General features: G+C 41.9%; 1 protein-coding gene across 3 annotated transcripts in view; it reads left to right on the plus strand.

Moving 5' to 3' along the window:
* PIAS1 (protein inhibitor of activated STAT 1) overlaps positions 1-14,391 on the plus strand; it is a 68,590-nt gene that overhangs the window by 35,637 nt on the left and 18,562 nt on the right. For all 3 annotated transcript variants that reach the window (XM_084817534.1, XM_084817533.1, XM_084817535.1), the window contains exon 3: positions 13,167-13,251. In XM_084817534.1, the coding sequence (XP_084673660.1) occupies positions 13,167-13,251 (85 nt within the window). The remainder of the gene's footprint in view (positions 1-13,166; positions 13,252-14,391) is intronic.

The raw sequence follows: 14,391 nt of genomic DNA on the forward strand, positions 1-14,391 counted from the left end.
ATTTTGATTTCCAAACTTACTTAATGCTATCATTTTGGTGGCTTGTTGGTGAGATCCAGAAGAGTTGGCTCCTGGCCTCTTGGAAAATGGATACCATGTCCTTCCTCCCACCCCCTTAAAATGTAGAATTTCTTTTGTCATTTAAATTAAATGATTTTGGGACAATGCTTCCCTTCTACTTTATAACTACTCAGATTTGCTTCCATTGTGTCTTTCCCCCCCTCCCCATGTTTGGTAGTAGCAATTGTTAATGGTTTAGGAGTTCTGTTTTATACATATATGAGGATGTGCCCTTTAGGATGGGTGGGAGAATACTGTGCTCTTTGAAGTCTAGAACAGGTTTACATAGTGGTTCTGCCCTAATATTTTGAATGACGCTGTGTGAATAACTTCTTAAAATTGTATGTAATTAACAGTCTAACTCAAAACATTTACCTTTTCTGATGACTGTGCAATTGTTAGTGTCTTTGGACACTGACACACAAGAAACTCTGATTGTTTGAAAGATAATCACATCACTATTTAATGTCTAAGATGACACAGAATTAATTCCATGCTAATCTTGGCTTTAAATTCTGTCTAAAACATTTGCAGCATAGAACTCCCCTCTCCCCGCCTCCCCTGCACCTAGTATTGCTGTTGATAAAAAGGCCATGTTTACATGGACTGCAATCAACTTAGAGGGATTTACGCTCTTTTTGGCCCCGGGAGAGCTATTGATAGACCCAGTTTTCTAATAAGAAGGCAAGATACACAATCCTGATTTGGTGGACCATAGTATCTGGGACACAACTGTATGACAATTTATTTAACTGTAGCAAAATTATAGGTACTTCTGGCATCCCTCTCTGATGCAAACAGATTAATGGTTTGCATGTTTAATACTTTACATAAGACCCTAGATGGGCTTGCTTTTCTCTCCTATAATTCACATTGGTATTTGTATTCAAAACTATGCAGCAGAAAATGTCACTTACCATACACTGAAGCAGTCTTCTTCTTTTTCCAAAGGTTCTGTTGAGTAAGTTGATTCGTCCTAGCTTTACCCCATAATTGCCTGCTTGTGTGAAGTAAGTGCTGTTCGGTTGCATGGCTAGAAAGGTTTTTCCCTGTCTACCACAGAAAGTGAATAAAGGACCTGTTTTCAAACAAATCCTGTTCCTGTTCTATGGTGACAGCTAGTGATGGTGAACATTACTTAGATCCATTCCAATCAGGTTTCAGGCCTGGTTATGGGACAGAAACAGCTTTGGTTGCCCTGGTTGAGGACTTATGCCGGGGAATGGATGAGGGGAGTACAACCCTGTTGGTTCTTCTGGACCTCTCAGCAGCTTTTGATACCATCAACCATGGATTGTTTATCTGGATTGGGCTTAGGAGGCACAGTTTTAAAATGGGTCCTTTCTGGAGGAGCGCTCTCAGAAGGTGGTGCTGGGGGACTTCTATTCCACCCCATGGCCATTAGACTATGGGGTGCTGCAAGGTTCTATCTTGTCCCCCATGCTTTTTAACATCTACATGAAATGGCTGGGGGATGACATCAGGTGTTTTGGGCTGAAACGTCATCAGTATGCAGATGATACTCAGCTATACCTCTTGTTTCCATCTGCACATCCCAGGGAGGCTGTGGAACTCTTGAACCAGTGTCTGGAGGCTATTTTGGGATGGATGAGGGTGAACAAGCTGAAACTTAATCCAGACAAGATGGCGGTACTCTGAGTTGGGAAACCCAACTACTTCAGATTGAGGTTTACAACTGGACTTAGATGGGGTTGCACTCCCCCTAAAAGACCAAGTGCGCAGTCTGGGAGTCCTCATGGACTCTGAGCTAACTGGGGAAGCCCAGGTGGCTGCAGTGTCCAGGAGTGCATTTTACCAGCCTAGGCTGGAATGCCAGCTGTGGCCCTATCCAGAGAGGACGGACCTTGCCTCAGTTATCCCCGCACTGTAATGTGATGTATGTGGGGCTGCCTTTGAAGATGGTTTGGAAACTTCCACTGGTGCAGAATGCGGCCACCTGAGTATTGGTGGGGGCGAGGCGATTTCATCACGTAACACCTCTGCTGCACCAGCTGTACTGGTTATCAGTGTGTTTCCAAGCCCAATTCAAAGTGCTGTTTTTGACCTTTAAAGCCTTAAGTGCTTTGGGACCAAGTTACTTAAAGGACCGCTTTCACCCATATCAGCCTGCCCACACTTTAAGATCAGAAAGAGAGGCCCTTCTGATCTGCCCACCCATGAGAGCAGTTTGTTGGGTGACCACACATGAGAGGGTCTTCTCTGCAGTGGCCCAACACCTTTGGAACAAGTTGCCATCGGAAGTCTGCCATGTTCCATCATTGCAGGCTTTTAAGAAGACCTTGAAAACGTATTATTTTACCATGGCCTTCTCTTGATTTGATTGCTGCTGTTGCTGTTTTTGCTGCTGTTGGTTTTATTGTCAGCTTTTATTGTTGCTTTTATCACTATTTTGTTGTGTCTATATTTTTATCGCTTTTAATATTTTAACTGTTTTGTGTATTTTATTGCTGTGAGATACCGTGGGTTGGCTTCTGCCCTGAAAGGTGGCCAAGAATTTTTTAAAAATAAATAAATAAATAAAAACATTACAACACAGTTTTACTATTGCAGGTAAAAACAGACTAAGTAGTACATCCATTTTCCTGTCTTGAAGAAATCCCAGATAACTAACTGTAGAAAAAACAGTGCACATACTGCTCTTTTAGGTGCCTCCAAAGTCAGTGTGGTTAAAGGAAAGCATATTTTGGCATGAGATTCTGCTCCAGACCTTTCAAGGGACATCTTTGTTCTCTCCCCTAAAATCCTAATTTGTTTTTCTTGGATTTTTTGAGCTGCCCAGATATGCACACGCACTGCATGGGATGGCTTGTTTAAAACAAACTGAGGTGAATCTCCTTGGTTCATGCTCCAAGTAATCTGGACTAGTCAAATCTGGATATTTGCCTTCTGATAATGGTCTGGTCTAAACCACTTAACACTGATTCGACTGCAGGAATGGAAGTGAAACCTATTTTACATTCCTGAAGATTAAAAACTCGGGCTGATCTGCCTAAAGTGGACTTCTCTAATCAAAAAGGTTTCATAAAGCTAAGGAATGTTCTCTGCTTACAACAAAAAATGCTCCTCAGGCTTTGTGTAAAGGGCCTGGAAGAAGAATTCAGATTTCTGGGCACTGAAGTACTTGTCTTTATTAGGATATTTATACCCTGTGCATTCAGCTCTGACAAAGGAGCCACTGAGGCACTTAAAGGTAACACACAATAACAAATTGATAACAATATGATTAATTAAGAAATAAAAACAAATCCATACAAAAGCAACAATAAATAATGCTGGGATGAGTAGGACATTTTTCTATCTAAACATGCATAGGATTACTCAAGAGACATAAGAACATCAGAAGAGCCCTGCTGGATCAGACCAAGGGTCCATCTAGTCCAGCATTCTGTTCACACAGTGGCCAGCTAGCTGCCCACAAGAAACCCACAAGCAGGACATGAGTGCAACAGCACTCTCCTGCCCATGTTCCCTACCAACTGATGTACATAGCCATACTGCTTCTGATCTTGGAGGTAGCATCTTGACATCAGGACTAGTAGCCCTTGATAGCTTTATCCCCCATTAATTTGTCCAATCTCCTTTTAAAGCCATCCAAATTAGTGGCCATTACTATATCTTGTGGAAGTAAATTCCCTGGTTTAAGTATGCTCTGTGTGAAGAAGTATTTCCTTTTATCTGTCCTAAATCTCCCACCAGTCATCTTAATTACATGACCCCATTGAGTTCTAATAATATGAGATGGAGAAAAATGTCTCCCTATCCACTTTCTCCACACCAATCATAATTTTGTTCACCTCTGTCATGTCTCCCCTTGCTCATTTTTTCTAAGCTAAACAGTCCCAGATGTTGTAACTTTCCTCATAGGGGAGTTGCTCCAGCCGACTGATAATTTTAATTGCTCTTTTCTGCAATTTTCCCAACTCTACAATATCCCTTTTTAGCTGTGGTGACTAGAACTGTTTACAGTATTCCAAGTGTGATCATACCATAGATTTTGCACCACAACTTTGTATAAGGAGATTGTGATCTTGGCAGTTCTATTTCCATTTTTTTCCTAATTATGCTGAACATGAAATTTGACTTTTTCACAGCAGCTACACAGTGGGTCAACATTTTCATCGTGCTGTCCGCCACAACCCAAAGATCTCTTTCTTGGTCAATCACTGCTAGCTCAGATCCCATCAGCGTATATGTGAAGTTGGGTTTTTTTGCCCCAACGTGCATCACTTTACAAACTGGAGAGAGACAGAACTAAATGAAATACTAAGTGGGAGATGACTAAAAGCTTGCTGGAAAACTAACATATTCAGACACTAGCAGAACACTGGTAAAGAGAGCTTTGGCTATTGGGCGGTATAGAAATGAAATGAAATGAAATGAAATGAATAAATAAATAAATAAATAAATGTAGGAGACAACTGAAACTTCTGCATAGGGAGTTTCACATCCTGGGTGCCGCAGCAGAAAAGGCCTCCTATGTCATAACCAGACAAGCCTCAGATGGTAAACGGACTTGCAGGATGGTCTTGTTAGGTGACCTTTCTGGGAGGTCAAATTCATATGGAGGGAAGCAGTTCTTTAGATATTGTGGTCTTAAGCTGTTAAAACGTTTGAAAGGTAATAACCAGTACTGTAAATTGCCCTTGGAAACCGACCAAAGGCCAGGGCAGCTGATACAATGAGAGTACCATGCCCATATACCTCAAAGGGGTATGAACAACTTGATGAACAAGTTGAAGCTGAGCAAAAACATTCCTAGTCACAGCTGCCTCTTGAACATCCAAAAGCAAAGCTAGGTCTAGGTACATTCCCAAATGGCAAAACTGGCCTTTCAAGTGGAGTGCAGTGCCAACTAATTGGCAACTCCAGATAATGGTTCAGGACTTCTACATCTTCCCTAGTGTGAGATGGTAGTGATGAAATAGAGCACGGTATCATCTGCATGTTGGTGACTGCCAACTCTAGACCCCTGAATGATCTAGAGTAGTTCCCCTCTACTCAGCACTGGTTAGGCCTCATCTGGAGTACTGTGTCCAGTTCTTGGCACCACACTTTAAGAAGGACGCAGACAAGCTGGAGAGGGTTCAGAGGAGGGCAACAAAGATGATCTGGGGGCTGGAAACAAAGCCCTATGAGGAGAGACTGAAAGAACTGGGCATGTTTAGCCTTGAGAAGAGAAGACTGAGGGGAGATATGATAGCGCTCTTCAAGTCCTTGAAAGGTTGTCCCAGAGAGGAAGGCCAGCATCTCTTCTTGATCATCCCAGAGTGCAGGACGCGGAATAATGGGCTCAAGTGACAGGAAGCCAGATTCCGGCTGAACATCAGGAAAACCTTCCTGACTGTTAGAGCAATACGACAATGGAACCAATTCCCGGGGGGGGGGGGGCTCTCCCACACTGGAGGAGTTCAAGATGAGGCTGGACAGCCATCTGTCAGGGATGCTCTGACGTGGATTCCTGCACTGAGCAGGGGGTTGGACTCGATGGCTTTGTAGGCCCCTTCCAGTCCTACTAATCTATGATTCTATGATCTCTCCCAGTGGTTTCATGTAGATATTAAATAGCAGAGGGGCCAAGATAGAACCCTGCAAGATATTATACACCAGGCGTAGGTAACATCTGGGCCCTTCCAAATATTGGACTATGACTCCCATAGGTCCTAGTCATTGGCCATGCTGCCTAGAGCTTATGGGAGTTGTAGTCCAAAATATCTAGAGGGCTCCAGGTTGCCTATCCCTGCTATACACAAATGGCCATAGTTGGACTGCTGTCCCTTAGCACCGCTTTATGGAAACATGCTTTGCTTTAGTTTCACTAAGAGCTGGAGGAGGAGGGAGGGCGTGTGGTTCAGTGAATCACAGGTCCATCTTCCAATCCCAAGACACATTTTATCATGTTTTCCCATCACTGTGCTTTGGGGAAGGGCAAGGATGAGACCATGAGATGGCCATTCTTCCAATGCCAGCACACTTAACTATGAAACAGCCTTAAACTAGATTTCAAGCATCATAATTCCCTAGCCTGTGCGTCTATCCATCTGAAATTTTGCAGGTTTTCTGGGGGACACCTCTAATGACCTGTGCATTTTCATACAAATTTACCCCAAAACTATGGGGGGCAGGGGTGAAGGGAAGGGAAACCAAATCACTCCCTCCCCCAAACTGGAAAACTCCTCTTCCACATGAATTGCTGCACCTATCCTTCTGAAACTTTGCTAGTTTCTTACTTAGGGACATCTCTAGGATGTCTGTAATTTTCAGAACAATGGCCCTCAAGGAATATAGGTAGATCTATGTCCTCTTTTGGAGACCCTCAAAATGTCACGGCTACCTTTGCACAAAACCCCCTGGAGTTATTGTTCTGCAGTTTAGCAGACATGACCTCCTCTGATGGGGCTACGAATCCTGAAATTTTCATCCATTCTTCCAAGGAATAGAAACATTATTGGCAGTTCCCTTTAAATGAAAATCAAAATATAACGGCACACAAAACAAAAAACCCTGCACCTATTTTTCTGACATTGGGCAGGTGTAATCTCCTCCTAAGGGGCAGCTATGCCTGCAACTATCATCCAGTTCTGACTAAGAGAAAGAAGTTACACTGTTTTTTAAATTTCCTATGACAGTCAACAGGAAGCGTAAAGACTCAGTTTTCCAAACCTTGACTCAGGTTTGGTACTGAGCTGAAGTGGACTGACTCCAAATTGGTCCAAGCAGAAGTGGGGTGTTTTCCAAACTGCTGAATTAGGGTCTGAGTTGAAAGGGGTGGTGGTGGTGGTCAGTGCACACTTATTATGCATGTATGTATTTACCTCCCTACATACACACATGTTGCGTGCGCGCGCACACACATACAGATGTGCACTGACTCTCCTGCCTCTTCGACTCAGGCTATGCACATGCAAATTTGTGTTATGGGCCTCTGCCCCAGATCTTTTAAGAACCTAGCAACTCCCCTGCTTGGCTAACTTGTTTTATCTGCTAATATGGAACATGGAACTTCCCAAGTGTCCGATGGCCATTGACCTGGCTTTTGGTTTTGGTTGTCTAAAGTAACTATAAAAATATTCAGTTGTATTTGATTCTACTGTAAACTAACTATTTGCATCATCAAGTTACATGAAAGAGTTCTAGAGCTGGATGGCTGAGTAGGCAACAATGTGTGGCTCGGAGGCATCTTAATATTGGTATATGAAGATCTAGGCTAGATTTAAAAGCATAAACAGCTGAGAACATGCAAGTGGAAACATGTCATTCTGAGTTAGATGAGTTTGATCACTCTACCTCGACTTCTTCTCTCTAAGAGTGGCTAATATTAAAATGCTTCAGAGGAACAGGGCAATTATGCTCTTCTAATGTCACTCACATCCTGCTTTTGGCAGCCATAATTAATGTACAATTGAATATGTTTTAGAATGAAAATTCTAGTTTCAAATCCTGAAGGCAGCCTTTTCCAACTTGGTGCCTGCCAGATGTGTTCGACTACAACTCTCAAAATTCCCAGCAAGAATGGCTTCAACACGTTACTAGTTTTGTAATAAAAAAATAAACCTATGCAGTATCAGGGGATTAGGTTTTCACAGGACCTTAAGGAACTTTTGTTGTTGTTCAGTCGTGTCCGACTCTTCGTGACCCCATGGACCATAGCACGCCAGGCCATCCTGTCCTGCGCTCTCTCCTGGAGCTTGCTCAAGTTCATCTTCATTGCATCGGTGATGCTATCTAGCCATGTCATCCTCTGCCGTCCCCTTCTCCTTTTGCCTTCAATCTTTCCCAGCATCAGGGTCTTTTCCAGGGAGTTTTCTCTTTGCATTAGGTGGCCAAAATATTTGAGCTTCAGCTTCAGTATCTGTCCTTCCAATGAGCACTCAGGGTTGATTTCCTTTAGGATGGACTGATTTGACCTCCTTGCAGACCAGGGGACTCGTAAGAGTCATCTCCAGCACCACAGTTCGAAAGCATCAATTCTTCGGTGCTCAGCCTTCCTCATAGTCCAGCTCTCACAGCCATACGTTACTACTGGGAAAACCATAGCTTTGATTAGACTGAACTTTGTTGGCAAGGTGATGTCTCTGCTTCTTACTATGCTGTCTAGGTTTGCCATAGCTTTCCTCCCAAGGAGCAAGCGTCTTTTAATTTCATGGCTACGGTCACCATCTGCAGTGATCTTGGAGCCCAAGAAAATAAAATCTGTCACTGCTTCCATTTCTTCCCCTTCCATATGCCAGGAAGTGATGGGGCCAGATGCCATGATCTTAGTTTTTGTAATGTTGAGTTTCAAACCAACTTTTGCACTCTCCTCTTTCACCCTCAACAAGAGGCTCTTTAGATCGCTTAATTATGGAAAATTGAAAGATAATACAAGCTGAAGTGAATAGGGAGTTAAAATTAAACCTTTCTTGGTTTGGGCGGATTATAGCCATTAAGATGAGTATACTTCCACTAATATTTTTTGTTACAAAATATTCCCAATGCTGCTACAGAGCTTAATATGAAAGAGTGGCAGTTTATGAGTAATGACTTTATCTGGGATAAGAAAAAGGTTAAGAGTTTAATTTCAAGTAATATAAAAACCTAAAAAAAGGTGGATTGTTAATCTCATTTGAAGAAAAGAAACAGCAAGAGTCTATCCCTACTTTTGTTTTTACCATCTCTATACCCAAGTATGGCTTGAGGGCCAAGTTGGAAGAGGGGTGAGTGTGAGCACAAATAGAGGCTGGCTAGTAAGCCAAGCCACAATATTGAGGCCCCTATATAACCATGTAGGCTCATATCTTCAAAACGAAATCTGGAACTTTTGCTATTAAAACAAGACTGCAGAGCCATACTGCAAAGATGCTTCATGTGCCTTATGTCACCCACATTTGCCTTTCAGTATACTGTCGGTGGTATGAATACCCTAAAAAAATACTACCATCTCTGGCCATTTCTTAGAGTTGATGCCTGTTCAAGGCTCTTATTCACAAATGCCGGATTCTGCTAGAAAGAGCTATTTCATTCAGTAGAGTGCTTAGGAATCTCTAATGTATTGCCAACCCTTCCCAAAGGCTCCATGACAGATAACAGTAGTTGTAGCACAAACTAACAAAACTAGTTTATATTAGTATACATTAAAAGCACTAGGCTTCTCTTGTTTCCTATTAAGTCTGATAGATTTGGTGTAGTTAGCAAGTGCTGGTGAATATGCCTTGCCAATGCATATACAATATATCTGGGTGCAGCAGGCGATGTGTGTTAATTCTGGCAAGATTGCACTTCCCTCAGATCAGTGCATCTGTTACTTGAATAGATGTGTTATAATGTTGTGTTGTCTCTAGGTGGTTGCTTTTATATAAGTTTCTAAGGAAAAGAAGTGCATCAATTCAGTTGAAAACACTTTCTCATTTTAAATAGGGCAGAGTTTATTGTACCATGAAACTTATCCAGCAAATAGTTTCTTCAAGATACGTCTTATCCTTAGTCATTGCAGTGAGCTCTTAATTATTTAGCAATGTCCAATTTGCTAAGAAGATGGAAAGCATTCTTAACTAATAAACTGAGCTGATGACCATTGAAATTGAGTGGTGCTGCCTGCTGTAAGCTGAATCATACCAAGTTCATCAAAGGCAGTGGGAGGACATTCCTGAATGGTTATCTGAGGGGAACATTTTCTAACACAGCAAGGATATTTTACAGGAGAAAGATTGCGGTGCTATATTTAGCCTCAGGCTACTACCAAGAGAGAGGGGGAGCATATTAATGTATTTTCTTAAAGCTGAAGGAAATGGAGACATCCAGCATAGCCTCAGTAGCTGTGGCAAGCATGGTTTCAAAGATTTTCCCCCCATAGTTCATATTACATGCATAATTAGGCTTCAGGCATTTTTCTTCTATAGCTGTAATTGTATCTCTTAACCCCAACCTTAAATGTATGTAGTTTACATAAATTTACATACACCTCTCCTAACATCTTCTTTTGGTCAAACACTATTATCTTTAATACACAATATAAAGCATGTGTGTATTTGTATTTTTCACATATGTATATTTTACTGTGCCTAAAACAGAGAGCCTATGTGATATAGTGGGTATAATGTTAGACTTGAGCCAGGGAGATGTAGGTTCACTCAGCCACAGCTCTCACTGGGTGGCCTTGAGCCAGTTGTCCTCTTTCAGCCGAATATACTTCACAGGGCAGTCGCGAAGGTACCATGGGATGACCCTTGTGTTGCTGCCCAAGGAAGCTCCTTGAATTATATAAACGCTGTCTTCCTCCCCAGATAAGTATTTTACGCTAATAGAAATTCTGCATTTTAATGTTGTTTTTATAAGCCAGAGCCCCAGAATAGTCTGCAGTGTTAAAGGATAAGCAATAACTGGGCCAGAATCCTTTTATTGTTTTTCCTTGGCTATGAAAGGACTTCTCAGGCTTTTTCCCAAGAAGAATGGTTTTGGTTCTAGCATCCTGGCCAGCTTCCATCTTGATGAATAATATATTTTTAGTGATATATTTGGCTTATTTTCAATTCCTCCTTACAACAAGGAAGATTGTTTTTGCTTTCACTTCCTGTAAATGGTGCAGCTTGCCAGCCTGGCTTTCTCTGAACATTTCCTGCCCCACACAGTGTGCTTGTGGAAAGATGGACTCTGACTCTGCGGTGCAGGGTGTAAAGCATTTTGGTGGTTGTGACAAATTGGAGAGAGTAGCCTAATAAAGATTTGGCTCCAAAAGAGAGGCTTATTTAATATTGTATTATTGCATCAATCACTGAAGCTAGCTAAGAAATGAACAGTAAAGCTTTTGCTCTTCCTATGATGCCTTTTTTGTATTTTATTAAAATACTCGGTTGATTTTACATAGTTCCTTTTTGTACAGCTAACTCTTAATTGTTTTGTATTACAACCACTTGTTTTAACAGTTATTAGAACAGATGTACTTCAAGTCTCACACTGAATCAAAAGATCTGGGAATTTGGGATGCAAATCGACATATTGTGAATGAGTTGATAGGTTTCTGCATTCTAAATCATGCAGTGAATAAAATTGCTGAAATAATTAATAAGCCCAGAAGTTGAAGTTTAAAATGGTTCTCATGGGGAAAAATACAGCTTAAGAAAATGACTGGTTTAAAAATGTTAAATGTCATACAGACTGTGCCGAGGAGGATAAAAATCAGTGATTTAATTTTTTTAAACATAATGTTTAACTTTTTAAAAAAGTAAATATAACTTTCTCTTTAAGAATAGTTTAGTTAATATTAAATCTGAATATAAGCATGTTAACCTTACAGTTAATCTCTAAACCAAATCTGTGTCTTCTTCCAGATAAATGGAATTAAAAGAACCTTTTCTATGTACAAGAACCAATTTGATTATTTCTTATTACAACCTACCAAACGTAGGCATTTCATTTTCAACTGATGAAGATAAACTGCTCTAGCCCACCCAGTAACTGTTGTACCTCACTTCTACCTATCAGTCATGGACATTTCATCTTTGTTTGGAACTTCCTTTTTTTTTTTACTGTGGGGCTGAGCCAAGGCAGAGCAACACTGGAAAGAAGACAAATTTGTCCAGTGTGTAGATTCCTGTATTTCCATACATACAGTGCAATCTTATACATGTCTACTCTGAAGTGTCATTGTTTTCAGTGGAGCTTACTCTGAGGTACGTGTGCATAGGATTGCAGTGTAACAGTGAATTCCCGTGCATATGTATTTGGAAGTAAGTCTCACTGAGTTCGGTGAGGGTTACTTCCAGGTAAGTATGTATAGGATTGCAGCCTCTAAACCTCACAAATTGTCATGGGTGCTGGTTATAAGAATTTTAATTTTTTTAAATTCTGTTAATCTTTGTGAACCACCGAGAGAGCTTTGGCTGTTGGGTGGTATAGAAATGTAAGTGAATAAATGAATGAGAAAGTTGCCCTGTATGGCAACATTTTAAAGACATTCACTCTATAGGTAAACAAATAAGTGTGCACAGAAGGTATAGAGTGAGACAAAGATGCAAGGCCTGGTTCTAAGAATGGAATAGTGTAAATAATACTCCTGTTTAGTTGTAAATTAACATGGTATAGTGTCAGATTTGCACCATCCTTTAGGAAATATATGAACAAGTATCAATTCAAACCTTGATTAAAATCAGCCTTTTTTCTTGCTGATTTAAATCAGTAATTTAAATTGCCATGATTTAGATCCATCCATCGTGAACTGTTCATGTTACCTGGTGGCATCAAGCCTGGAACTACCAATTATATTGATGTTTTGAGATGCTTCGGGCTGTTCTCAAAGTTCACTGTGTGGGCATACTCCTAAGGCTCATCTCTGTTATTCTTAAGAGCTCTCTTCTTTATGGGCACAATGCTATGGGGATGGCTGTAAACCTTCAAACTCAGAGGGTTGTGGCCGTCCAGTACAGAGTGGGAGGAGCAGTGGAGGCGAGCTTCACCTCCATGCTCCCCTTGCTCTGCGTTGTAGCTAAATGGGCGTTTTTGCCTGTCTAGCTGTGGTGCTGGGGAGAGGGATGAAAGGACCCTGGGGAGGCCTGGGGATACAGCGTAAGCTGTCCTCTCCCCTCCCTGCCCACTGGCATGCCCTCTTTCCCTTCGCAGTTCTCTCTGCACCAGCTGCGAGGGGGAGAGGACCTCAGACTCCTGGGTCCAGGGTTGAAGCGGTGTCTCTGATCTCGGGTCCAAGAATCCAAAGTATATGAGGGCCCCCCAGACTCTGTCTAGGGGCCATAGGATTGCTCTCTAAATTATCTTTGTCAAATTGTCACTTTTTGAATGGCTAGGTATACCAGTTCCTTGTCAATTCCTGTTCTGAGCCGTGGAAAGTATTTTATTTTTCTTTTGAAAGGAAAGGTAAGGATCCATCTTTGAGAGAAGCATCTATCTCTAGTAGATATGTCAGGCTGTGTATCTTTTCCCTAATTATAAATTAAACCTAGACCAGACATTAAATCTCCATGGGTTTTTAGATGTGGTGACTCCCATCGCTATTTTCCAAAAGTGGTGGGCAGAATGATTCTTCCTCTTGTTTGAATAAATGTCTTCTGATGTCCTTATTTCTTTCATATACTCAATCTCCTCTTGTCTTCCCATAGCATCAGATAATAGCCAGCGGTTTCGGGAAACCTGCTTTGCATTTGCCTTGACTCCGCAGCAAGTGCAGCAGATCAGCAGTTCCATGTAAGTGGTTGTGATTTTTTAAATATCTTTTAGTGGATCTGAAATGTGTTACATGTGCTAAGAAACATGTATGTAATTGTGGGATTGCAAATCATGTTTAGCAAGTATTAGGGGTTTAACATAGTGAGGTGGACTAGGGTAGTCAGGTTACACTGGCCCAATTTGCATGATCACGGAGGGGGAAATAAGCCTCAGTGGCTTTTTTCCTGCTCCGCACATGCCAGTCATGTGCTGGGGGCAGCACGGCTAGTCGTATTGTATGAACCTGGCCAGGATGGCTTGTTGCCATGACTAATTATGACAGGGGGAGGGGGAAATAAACCACTGTGACTTATTTCCCCTTCCGTGGTCATGCGAACCCAGTCAGTAGAAGTGCAAGCAAGGTAAGGCTACAGTAGTTGGTGGGGGGTGTTACTGTATGCATGAATCAGCAGGGATTTGGAGATGGAGTCTGGTGTATATGTCTGTGTGTCAGTGTCTTATTTATTTTAGGGATTTATACCCTGCCCTTCAGTGAGGCTAATTAACAAAGAAGCAATCGAAACAAAACACAGTGGCCCAGTTTGCATGATCACAGGATGGCTTGTTAACCACCCTGTGTGTGCTGGTTGTGTGCGGTTGATTTGCATAATTACCCCTGCTGGATGCAGCTTTTTGTGTCGTTCGAACCTGGCAAGGGTGGTATGGTGGGCTGGTTAACAAACCATCCAGAACCCATGGTAGGGTCATGGATTCATGCCATCCCTGCCAGGTTTGGAAGACATGAGAAGCTGCGGCGGGGACGTCAATTGACAACCTGGCACTCGTGGGCACTGCAACCCACCATGGTGGGCTACAGTGATTGTGTGAACCAGGTCAGTTTAAAAGAGCAGCATAAGAGCAATCAGCAAAGACTAAATGGATTGTATTAAAAAGCCTGGGAAAATAGAAAGGTTTTCACCAGATACTGAAATGGCAGCAAAATAGGTGTCTGCCAAATCTCCCAAGGCAAGTCCCAGGTGTTTGTGCTGGAGCCTGTGCCTTATGTCTCACACATGATGGGCCCATTAGAGTTCATTGCCCTCAAATCTCCAGAGCTATGCCTGATTTGGTGAATAAGGGCAGGCCTAAAGCTGACTTGAATACTTTATGAAATTGCTG

Source organism: Heloderma suspectum, chromosome 11, assembly GCF_057233095.1.
Source record: "Heloderma suspectum isolate Gila_16-S chromosome 11, 16-S_ref, whole genome shotgun sequence".
Taxonomy (NCBI): Eukaryota; Metazoa; Chordata; class Lepidosauria; order Squamata; family Helodermatidae; genus Heloderma; species Heloderma suspectum.